Genomic DNA, 15628 nt, shown 5'->3' with positions numbered 1-15628 from the left:
GATATGATGCCATGTCATCTCTTTGACCAGTCAATTTTATATCCTAAATTTTAGTCCTTAAACTTTTTAAATTTTGCATTTTAGCCTCAAGTTTTTGTATATTTTAATTATTTTTGTAAATTTAAAATAAGATTCTATTTCCTCTGTAACAAAAAAAGAAAACTTAAAATCAGATTTTAGAAGAATTCATGAACCCTAATTCATCTTCTAGTGAACCATCGGAAAAACAAAAATTCATCATCTTGCTCTCTTCAGCGGCAGCCTCGCCGGTGGTGGCTCGACCGCCGCGATTCCTTCCTTTGCACCACCGTGTTCCAGCTTCATTTTGAGCACGGGCCTCCTCCCTCGTTCCAGATTCCTTCCTTTGAACCGCAAGTCCACCTCCGCCCCCAAACACATCATCCGCTGCAAGCCCTCTCCCTCGTCGCCGCAAGCCTCATTTATTGCACCTTCGCCACAAGCTCCTTTTGATCTGACTAAAATCACCTCCTCCGCCGTCGCAAGCACCTCCGCTGCAAGCCGTAAGTGTGTATTTGGAGATGAAGAGACTGCAGGAGTTAGAAGAAGTAGACTTATTTTTTCTTGAAATACCCTGTCAATGATTTTTCATTCGTATGGGCAGACCTTCAATTGTGAGTGTCTTTCTCTTTCGTCTTCTGTATTCTCCTTGTAGAGTCCCAAATCTCAAGTATAGTAGTAGTAGATGTTGGATCTGTTATATTAGTGCACTAGCTACAAGTTAGGAATTCTGTTAGTTATTTAAATTAAACTGGTGTTTTTAGGATGTGTTTAGCACGTTTTCTAATTTAGTGGGTCAGTAGGAGTTAGTTGCAGTTTTCTCTGCTTTTCTGTTCCAGTATTTTCTATTGTTAGTTTGTAGGCTATTTAAGCCATGTCTTTGCATTCAATAAAGGGGTGTGATTTTACAGTAGCATACCTGTGCGTTCTTGTTTCTGTTTTAACATTTGGTATCAAGAGCTTTAGCAAGGGGGCCTGATTGAGTGATTAAACAGTGAAGTTTGAGGAGTGAAAACAATAGTGTGAGAAATGGCTGCTGAATCAGGCAATTTCACTACCCCATGTGTTCCCATATTTGATGGGGATTATGATCATTGGAGTTTGGTCATGGAGAACCTGCTGCGTTCAAAAGAGTACTGGTGTGTAATCCAAGATTGGGTCTCTGGTGGATGTTCAGAGCAGTGCTGATCCTGAAGGGCTTCGCATTTTCTACTATCTTGTTCAGGTGAGCTTTCTTCGGTGCTTGCAAAATGATTTTGATGAATTTTCTGAGCTAGAATTAAGGAGAATGCAATTATAAGGAAAATTATATGATTGTGTTTTGCTCCATTCGCATGAATTTGAAGATTATGAAATTAGGGTTTAAGCTATGACTAAGGTGCATTTGGAAGACCTATTTTAGTTTATCTTATAGGATATAAAAATGGCTTATGACCTAACTATGAGCTCTTTTGAGTTTATTTTGATAAGCTTGCAACTCATGAATACGAGTTTATGGCCCGTTTAGGAGAGTTTATTTGAGTATATCTTTGAGCATAAGCGCTTATGCAAGTGTTTGAGTGAGCTTATTTAAATAGCTTATGACCTACATATAAGTTGTTCTGAGTTTATTTTCTGTTCAGATTAGCTTGTGAATAAGAGTTTATAACATGTTTTCAGCTTATTTCAATATGTTTCTCAAATTAACTAATGAATAAATGCTGATGCAATAAACACTTATTTATGTAATAAAGTACTCATTGGATAAGCGCTTATTGTCATAAGAACTTAATTAAGCTAGCTCTCTTGAGCATATTTCAATAAGCTTCTTAAATAAGCTTATAAATAAATGCTTATGTGAAAAGTGTTTATTTACGTAAGTATTTAGTTAATCTGTTAACCCTTACACACCCTGCACTTCATTAGAGAGAGACTGAGGGAGATAAATAGAGTAGTAGATAAATAAAGCATATTTCATTATCTTGTTATGGCTCTGGTTCTCATTATAGTTTGTTCAATCTCAAATTGTACATATGTTCAGCAACATAGATTCTGTGAGAAGGTATAGTTCTGAACAGCAATGCAAATTTGTTCAGTAATATAGCTTAGAACTTTAAGAAAGGTTGGCTTAAAGAAATTCTTTTTACCCAACAATTCTCAAGATAAACCCAAAAAGATAACACTCTTTCTATAATTATTTTGGCAATTGGGCTATTGGCTTTTGGTAAGAAGAAAAAAAATTGTCCGGTTAATTATAAGTGTAGAATTGTTTTTATCATACGAAGATTAGTGGGGATCTGAGATTCTGAATTGAATATTTGGGCGCTGAAAAAGGAAGAGAGGTTGCACAATTATACTAGTTTATGTTCAATCAACAGCATGCCAAATTTCCCAAGGTAATCTGTAAAGAGAATATCCTGAGTTGATCTGGATTCTGGTCTGGTATAGAACATGTAGATATGGCCTAATTCACTTGACTTTACTATGTAAGATTCACATTGCTAACAAAGTCAAGAAATTAAGATTGCAGGTATCAACAAATATACTTTATCTATGGAACATTTGTGCACATAACCAAAGTAGTAAATCCACATTGAGTGTTCTGAATTTTCTGATCTATCGAGGTGTGTAGTTTGGTTGAAGGGAGTGTGGTATCTTCTCTATTATTTTGATGGGTCTTGTACTTTTTCCTTCTCATTTCTTTTAGTTTTGCTCTTGCTGTTAATGGGATTCCATGTTGCAGCAATTGTCTTTTCTTTTATTGATGATTCTGAACTCTTCATTTGTATTCCATATTGCAGCAATTGTCCTTTCTGAAATCACTGTGTGAGTATCACTATATGTGATGCGGTAGTTGATGGGATCAACACAAAAGCATTTCAGAATGTCATCTTCTACCTCAACTCATGCAAAAGATATTCACTTTTACGAGTCATATAATGCCATCAGATTAAAGAGACTTCTCCTGGAAGGGGTGGTTATGTTATAAACATCTTGATTGAAGTTTTCCATCTTGATTGAAGTTTCAAGATTGAAAGTGCAAAGCTAATGCGTGAAGATAATATGTAGAATAGGTTGAATATGAATTATCAATTATGTACTCTTACTGAATATGTACTATTGAACTTCAGTAGTTGAACGATGATGTAACAAGTTTTGATTGCAATAAAACGAGACTTGAATTTAGGGCGTTTGTTACATGGGTATGTAAAACATTCCCGGGAATGATGGGTGTGGGAATGCAGATTCCTTTGTTTGGTATAAGATTAGGAAAAAAGATACCCAGGCATGAGACATTCCCGGGGAAAAGATTTTAGTTCATTTCAACAACTCAGGATTCCTGGCTTCAAGGATGGGTATCTTGCATTCCCATGGGAATGGAAGTTATTTCCCACTAACTATAATTTTTATTTCAAATTTTATATTTTTAAATATTTTAATTAAATAAATTTTAAAAACATACCTGGGAATTGAATCTATCAACCAAACACTTTTTTAAAAGATGCTCGGGAATAACATTCTCATCATAATATTCTTGGGAATCCACTTACCTGGGTATGATTTTTGATAACTTGTAACAAACGCCCAAGATGAAAATTTAAGTTTAAGATGAAAATTTGCACCTATACCGTGTTTTCAAAATGATTGAATTTAAATTTCTATAATTTTGTAATATTTGGTTAAAGAATTTAATTCCATATAAAAAATAATTTTTATAAGAAAGTTCTATTATTATATTTTAGCAGTAAATGTTCATAAATTAATTTTGGTAAATCAATTCAAATGTATTTCCTATTGTAACAAAAAAAAATCAATTTAATTGTTAATATAAAATTTTAAAATATATTTCGTTAAATTTTTAGAAATATAAGTTTATTTTATTAAATAAATTTAAAAGCTTACTTTGAACGCTAACACTAGGGTTAGGAAGTTCCATGAAAATGATTGAACCATACTTTAAACCCTAACACCGAGTTCCACGGAAATGACTGAACCACACTTTGAACCCTAATACTAAGGGTCCTCGTGCAGACGACCTAACTGTCTTCCCTTTTATGTGTGCAGCTCAACTAAAGAATAACCACATCCATCGCCCTCGAGTTATGAAGTTCCACGGAAATGACTGTACCACACTTTGAACCCTAACACTAAGGGTCCTCGTGCAGACGACCTAACTGTCTTGCCTTTATGTGTGCAGCTCAACTAAAGAATAACCACATCCCTCGCCCTCGGGTTATGACGTTCCACGGAAATGACTAGACCACACTTTGAACCCTAACACGAAAGGTCTTCGTGCTGACGACCTAACTATCTTCCCTTTATGTGTGTAGCTCAACTAATGAATAACAACATCCCTCGCCCTCGGGTCATGAAGTTCCACATAAATGACTAGACCATTCTTTGAACCCCTAACACTAGGGGTCCTCGTGTCGCAACCTAATTGTCTTCTCTTTATGTGGGCAGCTCAACTAATGAGTAACAACATCCCTCGCCCTCAGGTAGAGCTGTCAATATGGGTTTCAACCCGCGAGCCAGCTCGACGGGTTGGCTAAATGAGCCGGGTTGGGTTGGTTAAATTCCAGCTTGAAAAGAACTTGGGTTAGTGCAACCCGGCTCGTTTAACCTGCGGGTTAGACGGGTCAACCCGCAGGTTAAGCGAGCCAACCCGTCGGGTTAGAGTTATTTTTTATTAAAAAAATTATTTTATTTGTCTTTAATTTAAGGTTAGTTTTATGCATTACTTTTCGATAGAAAATGGAAATTTTCATTTCTTTAAATTTGAGACAATTTTTTGTGTTTTATTTATTGTTATTCTATTATTTATCTTATTTTAAATGTGATAGTAAAATAATTGTGTTCTTAAATCTTGTCAACTAAATTATTTTACTATACTTTGTACCCAAAAAATTACTTTACTATATTTCAAATGTGACATACAAATTAATTGGTTGATAAACCTCTTTCTTATGAGTTGATACCAATTTCTTTAAGTATTTTTGTGAAATTATTTTTTTAAAACATTTTCTAATTCAATTTATCTATTTTTTATTTTTTTTTCACCCAACCCGCGAGCCAGCCCGCCAACCCGCGAGCTCGTAGCGAGCCGGGTTGGGTTCATATTTTCCTGGCTCGTTAAGGCCCCGGGCTGACACAACCCAACCCGTTTTCAACCCGACCCATACGGGCTGACCCATATGGGTCGGGCTGGCCCGTATTGACAGCTCCTCAGGTCATGAAGTTCCACGAAAATGACTGGATCATACTTTGAACCCTAACACTAAGGGTCCTCGTGCCGATGAACTAATGTCGTCCCTTTATGTGTGCAACTCAAGTAATGAATAACAACATCCATCGCCCTCGGGTCATGAAGTTCCACATAAATGACTGGACCATTCTTTGAACCCCTAACACTAAGGGTCCTCGTGTCGCAACCTAATTGTCTTCTCTTTATGTGTGCAGCTCAACTAATGAATAACAACATCCCTCGCCCTCGGGTCATGAAGTTCCCCGAAAATGACTGGATCATACTTTGAACCCTAACACTAAGGGTCCTCATGCCAATGACCTAATGTCGTCCCTTTATGTGTGCAGCTCAAGTAATGAATAACAACATTCATCGCCCTCGGGTCATGAAAACCGTAAATGTTAGAGTTCAGGAAGTTCACTATGAATATAAAATTAAATTATTTTCCTATCATACTCACATATGGAACACAAAATACATTTAAAATAAATTGTATGGTTTGTAGTAATAAAAATAATTAAAAATATTTAAAGAAACAAAAACAAAAAAATGCCCCAACAAGGATCGAGCTTGGGCATTAAACATTAAAGGGATAAGGACAACCACTAAATCAAAGTACATTGTTATGAACTTCGATGAAGAAAAAAATAGATATACCAAACATTCAATTAAAAGCGGATTTTTTTTTAAAGTAACGTATAATAAAATAAAAGGGTGCGTTTAATGTGCACCAGTCAATTACATGGTGTATCCATACACCATCAAATTTCTGTGGGAAAATACCAAGTTGTCCCTGTCTTCTACCTTCCAACCCTAGTAGAGTATGTCTATGTCAAATTCTGATTCTTCCTCCTATGTCGCCGACTGGGCTGAAAAACCTGGTATAAAAGGATTTAGGTTTTTTATTTCTCGATTTTATCTTAATTTATTTTCAGAGTATTAATTAATTTTTATGGTATTTTTTTTGAATTTTCAGATTTTTAATTAATTCAGGATTTTGAGTTTTTATTGTGATTTGCTAGATTTTTTTAGTTTTTATCTATATTTATTTAGTATCTTTTAAAATTTTAGATTTGATTAGGATTTAGGTTCTTTATTTCTTGATTTTATCTTAATTTATCTTATTATATATTTTTAGAGTATTAATTCAGGATTTTTAATCTACTCAGGATTTTATGAGTTTTTATTGTAATTTACTAGATTTTTTTAGTTTTTATCTAAATTTATTTAGTACCTTTTTTAATTTTAGATTTGATTAGGATTTAGGTTGTTTAGTTCTTGATTTTATCTTAATTTATCGTATTATTTATTTCTTGTTAATTTCAGGAAATATTTTATTTTATTTTAGAGTTATCCTCTATATATTAATATATACTCCCTCCGTTCCTAAATGCTTGACACTAATTCTGGCTGAATTTTGTTCCTAATTATCTGTCACTTTACAAAGTTCAAGAGAGCATTAATTATACTTTACCAATTGTACCCTTCATTTATTGTGGTATGAAAATTGAAAAGTTAGAATTAATAAGAGAGATAAATGGTATATTAGGAAGTTAGATAGCAATTTTAATAAAACAAAAACAAATTAATTATTATTTCTTAATACTTGTGCAACAACCTTAAAGTGTCAGTTATATAGGAACAGATGGAGTATTAGAAAATAATTAGACAACTTATCTTTTGTTAACAAACACGCATAATCACATTCATGATTAATAGATGTATCAAATAGTACAATAGACATATTCCCCGTTCAACGCACGGGAAAAAAACACTAGTTTTTTCCTTTTTTCGTGATTTGAAATGCTCTGATTATCTTTGAAGTATAAACAATGGCACCTTAAACAATATGTAAGGGGAAGAGATAAAACCTCAATGTAGAGATAAAATTAGATAAAATTCTACCATATATTAAACCCAAAACTATCGAATTTAAAGTTAATTTTATCTTAACAACTAACGTAAAAATATAACATTAATAATTTTATTCTATATTAATTAAGAACTAACGTTTGAAGTTTTTCAGTAAAAAAAACGTTTGAAGTTTCAAATACAAAATATTTGTATATATTTTAAAAGAAAAGCATTGGAAGATAAGATTTGAGAAACAAAAAGTGGTTGTAAATATTTTCAAACAAACCAGATTTAAAGGTTAATAACAGCATTGGAAGATATAACATGTTTTTATTTTTCATTTATTTGCTCTTGTTTCTGCAAACTTTAGGGTCCTCGTTTTCAGCTGCAGCAACCATTGCAAAAAAAAAATTGATTATCTAAATGTTTAAGGGAAACAAAAATAACAACACAATGCTAAATAGCAACTCTAGCATTCAATGTAGCTCAGTTTTCAATCTGCTCCTGGAGAAGGCAATCCAGACCCAGAAACACACAAAGAGCCAAAGTCTGCAGTTGAAAGAAGCACACAGACAATTCAAGCTTCTTTCTCCTCAATCCAGCTTCTCTTCACCTGAATCTGGTAGCTCAATTTTAGACGCAACCCTCTCAAGGACAGCAAAAACCACCTTCACCTATATAAAAGTCATTTTTAATGAGAAAAAGTAAACATATTCAATCCAAAGAATGAAATGGCAAAAGAAAACAATCACATACATATTTTGAACAATGCAGAATAATACCCAAAGTACAGCAACATAAGCAATGAGAATGCGAGACAAAATTTGTTGACAGTATCATTGAAATTCGACCGCTTTAAATGTGTTAACAAAATTAGAAGTTCTAGGCATTGGAGTTAAATTACCTCCATGGCAAGGTGAATATAGAGACACAGAATCATCACCGGAGTTGTGTAGGTTGTCCTGACTTTTCACCTACTGTCACAAATCAAAAATCTCATAAGGGTTGTATATCTGGTGCTCTCAAAGTTATTACAAAATACTAAGAATGATACTTATGCAGTTATGTAGCCATTCTTACTTGCTTCACTTCCATTGTTCATGACTTGACGAAGCAAATTAGAGTGACCTCCACCAACATGAGGTGGGATTGTCACTTGGGGAAATTGTGGCATACAAGGGACCAAACCATAAAAGGGATGCATAGTCATTCCATGATTCGGAGTGCCATAACCATAACCTATGCTATGAGGTGCCATCTATGTACCAACACCATGGGCAAAGTTGGGTTGGCTTGGCATATCATTACCAACAGGAGGCACCATGTGAGTAGTTCCACAATGAAGTATACCAGTAGAACCGTCAGGTTTCGTTTCCTAAGACAAACAATAGAAAAAAAAATCATACTTATATAATCAAATTAAATATCACTAAACATCTATTGTGATTGTCATGACATGTACTTACTGCTTGCTTTGCTGAATTTTGTGTGGATAAAACACACCCCGCGTCCTGTTGACCAGAAACAGATGCATTCAGCTTCTTTTCATAAGTTAAGCAAAAGTGTGGATATGAGTTAAATAGGTTGGATATTAAACTCCCTAAAGAAGACATTTTCTAGGTCTGCCATTGATAGTTCAGTAAAATCAATTAGTCAAATCCAACCCAAAGCTTTATAGGCTCTCTAATATATACTCCATAAAGAAGACATTTTCCAGGTCTGCCATTGATAGTTCAGTAAAATCAGCAAAATATCTCCAGTAGTTGTTGATCTCTAGATTGGATTATGCTGTACTATCCTTAATTGGTTTATGCTGCCAGTAGTTGTTAATATCTCTATATTAGATTTGTTCCAAATTGAAGAAGTACATGGGTTTCTAAGCACCACTTAGAATTTCACCTAAATATTCATCCACCACAATATCAACACACACCAGAATTCACCTTAAAAAACAACAAACAACCACCAACAGACCTCCATCATCACAAAAACCCACCACTTTAGTCACCACAAGGGGTTCTCAATTCTCAATTCCTATGGACCTTTCTGGCTTTGAAACATTTTCTGTACATGATTTGGGCATGGCAGATGAAGTGGGTAGACCCAAATAACTCATAAAAGTAACTACAGACCCAAATCATTATCAAGAAAACTACGGACCCAAATAACTCATAAAAGTAAAGAAAGGAAATAGAAGCAGGAGGAGGCAGGAGGAGGTCAGGAAATACCGTGCACACAACGAATTAGATCGTGTTAGATGATCTTCAGACGAAAAGGGGCTTGTGGGGATGAGGATCTTCACGGCAGAGGAGGGCTTGCAGCAGCAGCAGTGCTTCTGGGCTTGAGAAGAAGTTGCAGCAGAGAAGAGAAGAGCTTGCAGCGGCAGCGGCAGCGGTGCTTTTTGGCTTGACCGGAAGATGAGAAACGGCGGCGGAGGAGGAGGAGTGGAGGAAGGAGTAAGTTTTCAAACTTGAAATGTTTAAATTAATGGTAAATGAGATTTCTAAACCAGAAAATAAACATTTCATGAAAAAATAAATCTATTTTTATTATATTGTCAAATTTATAATACAAATAATTGAAGGACCAATTTAAAAATTTGATAAGTTTAAATGATATGGCATAAGCATTCACTTGACATTCATTTATTGGTTGTGAGAGAAACAACATTATAACTGTCTCTTAGGAAACAACATGCAAAAATTTGCCTTAAATTAAATAAACAAACCAAAAGAATGCGAGGTGATCAATGTAGGTTCACTCCACCTTGGACTAATTGTGTGACGTTTACAGATCATACAAGATTACAAATCACAATCCTCTCCCCACTTTCATAGGAACAGTGTTGATTTTTAATTCTTCAACTAGTCGTTTAAAAAATAAGAGTTTTTTGGTTTTGGTCCTCATGCCTTTGTTTACAATCAATTTTGATTGCTTCATTTTTCCTTTAATTTTTACATTTCAAATTATCCGGGATGGGTAGCTCACATGGTTAAACTAAGAGTAATTGTAGGTGAAAAGTAAGAGTTCAAACTCTAAGGATGGATAATTTGTATTAATTTACTAACAACTAAACATTTGCCTATAAAAAATTCAAATTATCATAATTTGAATTAATAAAAAAATATTTTTTTGACGTTAAATTAAAAAATAATATTTTTGAAGGACTAAATTAATAAATTATATATTTAATTGAAACTTATTTATACTTAAAATGAGATAAACAATTTTTTAAATTTCTTTTTGGCAAGAAATTATTTACTTTAATATAAATTGAAGTAGTAATAATTTTTTAGCTCAGGGTATTCATTACTGAAAGTAGTGATTAATTCTTTCGCTGCAGGTGCTTGCAGTAACTAGCTATCTTTCTAAGATCTCACCAACATCTTTGAAGTTTTTGCATAATAATAACAAAAATTATGACCCACACTCTGTTTCATGCCATAACTTTGCATTAGAGAAAAGGTGTTGATTGTTGGATTTTGGGGTTCATTTCTTATGAGGACAAAACCTCAAAGCTCATGTTGCCTTACATAACCAATAAGAAAAACTCACCCACCTCTCCAAACATATCACAAAGAGAAACATTCTCCACTAAATTTAAGGAAGATTCTCAGAATTTGAGTGATTATGACAAAAAAATAGATATAAGAAATATATGAATTATAACAACAAAATGTTAGATTTATATTACGTTATGTGGGACGCAATTAATTGTTATTTATTTGTAAAAAATGAGTTAATTCATAATTCTGACGGGTGTATTGAACTCTTTTATTTATTAAGTAATCCCTTCTAATTAGGGTTGGCAATGAGCCCCGTGGGTGTGAGTTTGACCATTTTCACACACAAACCCGAACTTAACACCTAAACCCAAACCCAAACCCAAACTCAAACCCAATATGGATGCAAAAGTTAAACCCAAACCCAAACCCCTAGAAACCCAAAACCCGATGTGAGCACCGAACTCGTAAAAAACTCAAATACCTGATTCAAAAACAACATGAACATAAGCTGATTAAACTTCATTATCTTTTCAATACAAAGGAAAAATTATAGTTCATGAATATAAGCTGATAAACAACATAACTCATGGACTTATAAACATCTCAATTCTAGACGTCTAATTAAACTTCATTATTCAATATTATTCTAATTAAACTTCTCAGTCGAAGTCCTCAACAAACAACAACAACCACAAATAATATAACAAAATAACAAAAACAATCACAAATTCGGGTTTGGGTTTGGGTGTGGGTTTAATCAATCTCACACCCAAACCCAAACAAGTTTTAAAATTCAAGTGAGACCCAAACCCAAAAAAATTGGGTTTCACTCAAAATTTCGGGTTGGATTCAGGTTGGGCCGCGCGGGTTTGAGTTTTCTTGCTATCTCTACTTCTAATTGAGTCTAATATATGTAATCTTTATTGGTGTGGGTTAAAGTATTGGTGGTAACAATGGGCCATGATGGATACGGACTAGGATTATAACATATTTGATTAGGTCCCTACTCCCTTCGGTAATCACCACATCAAAAATCTGTCATTGAGAGTTGTGAAAAGGAATATAAGATTGCAGATCTAATCATTGAATGTCGTAGATGATAATGAGTATGTTAATGATCTCTGTTCGAGTATTACAAAGGGGGGAAAATGATCACCCGCTGGAATTGATTTCTTCATGCCCATGTGGAAGAATTGATGTTGAATAACCAAATTACTCTCACCATTGTTCAAATTTGTGTTAAAAACAGCCTAAAGTAGTGAAACCAACGTGCATTTTCAGTTACAGGGGATGCAATTTTCAAGACAGAAACAGAACATCATATGAAGAAAACTTAGTTCATTGAATAGTACTAGAGCCGTTTGACATCACAAAATTTGTATAATCTATCACTAATTACTATTTACATAAAACGATTTTTCAGTTGGGACCCCAGCAGCTCAGGTACATGACAGTTCTCAATGATTCCTCTGCCTGCTTGGCCTTCTCACCCTTTAATTTGTTGGCAAAGAGAGCTGAAGAAGAACAAGAGAGGATTCTTGTTTGAGACAGTGATCCAACACGGTTTTTGAGGTGCTGTTGAGCGTGCTTTAAGACATAGTTCCACCTGCAGATGCCTTGGTCCTTCAAAGCCTCCACAGCTCCAACACTAGCGGCCACAATCCAAGCTTTACTTGCTGCACTATTCATCTTTTGAGTTTTGATTATCACAAATGGAAGGTTGTTTAAATTAGGAATACAAAGTGGGCTATCAAGATTCAAGTGGTAATAATGTTGGTTGTTGGAGTGAAAGGAACGATGATATTTCTTATTTATAGGGAGAAGATAGAAACCAGGTGCAAAGAGTTGGTACAGAACACATAGTTTTGGAGAAGAAACCAGATGCTGCTATAGCCGGTTTTGGTTTTCAATTATCATGTAGTTTCACTCCACTCCTCCACCTTGGATATTGTCAGTGATGTTGACATATCATACAAGATTACAAATTACAATCCTTTCCCCTCTTCCACAGGAAGAGTGTTGATTTTTAATTCTTCAACTAGTCCTTTTAAAATACTAAGAAATAATAATTTATTTGGTTTTGGTTCCACAATTAAAAAAACAAGATTGCCTTTTTTTCACAAATAGTTTGAAGTAAAAGAGTGAATACTCAAATTAATCACCGGACGTATGAGCGTCGATTAAAATTAGTTCTTGAACTTAAGAAATACGTCACATGGTTTAGATTGTGGAAATCGTTAGTCATATTCGTCTTTCGCTACTCAAACGTTATTAAGTGTTAACATTAGAGGTGGTGTAGCCAATTAAATATCACTTAGACATTTTTTCGATAGTCAATTTGGTCAGAAGTCACAACCTTCTCTCTCACCCATGCCCCCTTCTCCCTTTCCTCTATTCCTCCCCCCTCACTGTTCCACCATCCTCCCACACCACCACCACCACTCGTCTCTTCACATCGCTCTCCACCCTTCTCTCTTTCCCTTTCATTCCCCCACCCCCCTATTTTCTCCATGGTAATTTCTTAGCATTCTAGACATTAAAATCTCACATTTATTTATTTTTCTTCTTCTTCTCTTACTCTTTCAGATTTGGGTTGTTCTACAAAATTATCAGATTTTACCTTTTTTTAGTTGATTTACAACACTGATTTACTTTTTTAGCCGATTTACTTCTTGGCTCCAGGCGTTTTTGTTTGAACGCACCGACTTAATCGAGGTTAGGATAGAAAATGTGGGGGTTGCAACATCATGATAGAGATTCAGGTGCGATGTGTGATGATTCAGGTGTTTGAGGTATTTTTCTAGTTTATTCGCGTGCATTTTAATATATTATTTAGAATATTTTTTGTCATTTTAGGTAACTTGAGGTTTATAACATGCATTTTATTGTTTTTATTTTAGTTTTAGTATTTTTATATATTTTTATGTTATTTTTATTATATTTATTTAGGATTCAAATCACTTATGTATCTTCCTTTTGTAACTAAAAAAACAAAAAAAATCATTTAGATGTAGTTTTTTTTTTTTAAATCCAGTAAAATATATTGAAAGCTAAACCGGCATCGAGACCAAAATGTTAGAGCACTTAGATGTAGTTGATAGGTTTAATTTTGAGTTATTATCTTTTTGTTATTCTTATCTTATTTTATTTCAAGATTAGATATCGAAAAAAAGGGAGAAAATAAGGAGAAATTCGTACCTAGTATTTGTCCCAACGGACGAAACTGCTGCAATAGCACCAAATTTCACCTGCTGTTTTATCTAGCGAAACTTAAACCGCCGCAATAGGTCCAACACACACCAGATAAAAAACACTATAAAACTCGATTTTCAAACCCTACCTTTTCATCTTTGGCCATCTTTTGACATTGAAAACACTAGACATTGGAAGAATCCACTATAAGACCATGAGGCGCCGATTCTTCGTCGTCTCCATCTCGGTTATGTTCTTCCTCTCTTGTCTGACTATGTTTTCTATCATCATGTGTAACTAAACCTCTTCCTAGCACTTGGGATGTGAATCCTTTTTATTTTTATGTCTTTATATTTTAGTTCTTTGTACAACTAATGAGTTTTCAATCTATGTATTCATTTCAGTTAATTCGTGCTTGAATCGATGCGAGCTATTTGCTAATTCTTATAGGAACGAGATTTATATTGAGAATTAGGGAATCAAAATAGCCAATTTGTTAGACCTACTCTACTACTTAGGATTAAGAGTAGGATCTAATAATGGTGACTAGTATAAGCAATTTTAATCTTCAATTCAAGGGTATAGGTGCTCGTAACACAAACATAGTAATTGAATTGAAAGTCTTACTTAACTTTTAGTTTAGAACCTAAGAACATAGGTTAGATCACCATATTGAAAACTCTCACCTTCATATAAACACTATTTTTGTTTAAGGTATAGATTAAATTTGTTAAACTATACTTAGGTTATCTTTCTCATATAAATTCGAGTTTTTTTAATTGCTTTATTTTATTTCTGCAAAATTGAACCCCCCATCTTTATTTATTTTTATTCTTTAGATCAAAGAATTAGTTGATAAATGAACACAATTCATTGGGTACGATAGCTTAAGTACGTGAGGAAAAACCGGAGGAGAGAGATTTTTTTTTTTTTTTGTACGATTTGACCAAAATACCTCCCCATCTCCCTGTCTGAGTCAGATAAAGGGGAAAAGTTTGATCTCCCACTGGATGTCTGGAATTGATTTTTTCATGCTCATGTTAAATAATTTAATGTTGAATACCCCTTATCATTGGTCAAATTTGTGTTATTAACCGCGTAATGAGTGAAACCAACGTGCATTTTCAGTTACAGGGGATGCAATTTTCAACCACAGAGAAACAGAACATCATATGAAGAAAACTTTGTTCATTGAAAAAGTACTAGAGTCGTTTGACATTACAAGATTTGTATAATCTATCAATAATTACTATTTACATAAACTAATTTTTCAGTTGGGACCCCAACAGCTCAAGTACATGACAGTCCTCAATGACTCCTCTGCCTGCTTGGCCTTGTCACCCTTTAATTTGTTGGCAAAGAGAGCTGAAGAAGAACAAGAGAGGTTTCTTGTTTGATACAGTGATCCAACACGGTTTTTGAGGTGCTGTTGAGCGTGCTTTAAGACATAGTTCCACCTGCAGATGCCTTGGTCCTTCAAAGCCTCCACAGCTCCAACACTAGCAGCCACAATCCAAGCTTTAGTTGCTGCACTATTCATCTTCTGATTGATCACTTCACAAATGCTGCGTTTGTTTAAATTGGGAATGGGTATACAGTAGTAGGATATCAAGATTCAAGAAGTAATGTTGATGGTTGTTGGAGTAAAAGGGAGGTGGCGATTTGTATTTATAGGCTGGAGATAGAAACCAGGTGCAAGAGTTGGTACGGAACACATGGTTTTGGAGAAGAAACCAGATGCTGTTATACACGGTTTTGGGAATAAACAAAAGAGTGCGGACTGCGGAGTTATCATGTAGTTTCACTCCACTCCACCTTGGACTACTTGTCAGTG

The 15628-nt window shown here is 34.4% G+C and overlaps 2 protein-coding genes and 2 long non-coding RNA genes across 4 annotated transcripts; 1 reads left to right on the top strand and 3 right to left on the bottom strand.

The window, feature by feature from the left end:
* The first annotated feature begins 147 nt into the window (after positions 1-147).
* Positions 148-3183, top strand: LOC130746743 (uncharacterized). The gene is made up of 2 exons (XR_009022210.1): positions 148-1243; positions 2799-3183. It is a non-coding gene; the product is annotated as an uncharacterized LOC130746743 (long non-coding RNA).
* Positions 3184-7406: 4223 nt separating this feature from the next.
* LOC130746742 (uncharacterized) lies at positions 7407-9614 on the bottom strand. The gene is made up of 5 exons (XR_009022209.1): positions 9325-9614; positions 8563-8607; positions 8177-8471; positions 8001-8073; positions 7407-7770 (listed from the first exon to the last, which is right to left on the bottom strand). It is a non-coding gene; the product is annotated as an uncharacterized LOC130746742 (long non-coding RNA).
* A 2311-nt stretch (positions 9615-11925) lies between these two features.
* LOC130742872 (uncharacterized) lies at positions 11926-12434 on the bottom strand. Its single transcript, XM_057594970.1, has one exon. The coding sequence runs from the start codon at positions 12289-12291 to the stop codon at positions 12022-12024; it is 270 nt and encodes an 89-aa protein (XP_057450953.1). The 5' UTR covers positions 12292-12434; the 3' UTR covers positions 11926-12021.
* A 2533-nt stretch (positions 12435-14967) lies between these two features.
* Positions 14968-15451, bottom strand: LOC130742871 (uncharacterized). The gene has a single exon (XM_057594969.1). It carries the CDS (start codon positions 15332-15334, stop codon positions 15065-15067), a length of 270 nt encoding a protein of 89 aa, XP_057450952.1. The 5' UTR covers positions 15335-15451; the 3' UTR covers positions 14968-15064.
* Positions 15452-15628: the final 177 nt, after the last annotated feature.

This window comes from Lotus japonicus, chromosome 3, assembly GCF_012489685.1.
Source record: "Lotus japonicus ecotype B-129 chromosome 3, LjGifu_v1.2".
Classification (NCBI taxonomy): Eukaryota; Viridiplantae; Streptophyta; class Magnoliopsida; order Fabales; family Fabaceae; genus Lotus; species Lotus japonicus.
This window is presented reverse-complemented; position numbering and strand designations above follow the sequence as displayed.

Coding starts and splice junctions, on each gene's coding strand:
- LOC130742872 (XM_057594970.1), bottom strand. CDS start 12,291: ATGAATAGTGCAGCAAGTAAAGCTTGGATTGTGGCCGCTAGTGTTGGA.
- LOC130742871 (XM_057594969.1), bottom strand. CDS start 15,334: ATGAATAGTGCAGCAACTAAAGCTTGGATTGTGGCTGCTAGTGTTGGA.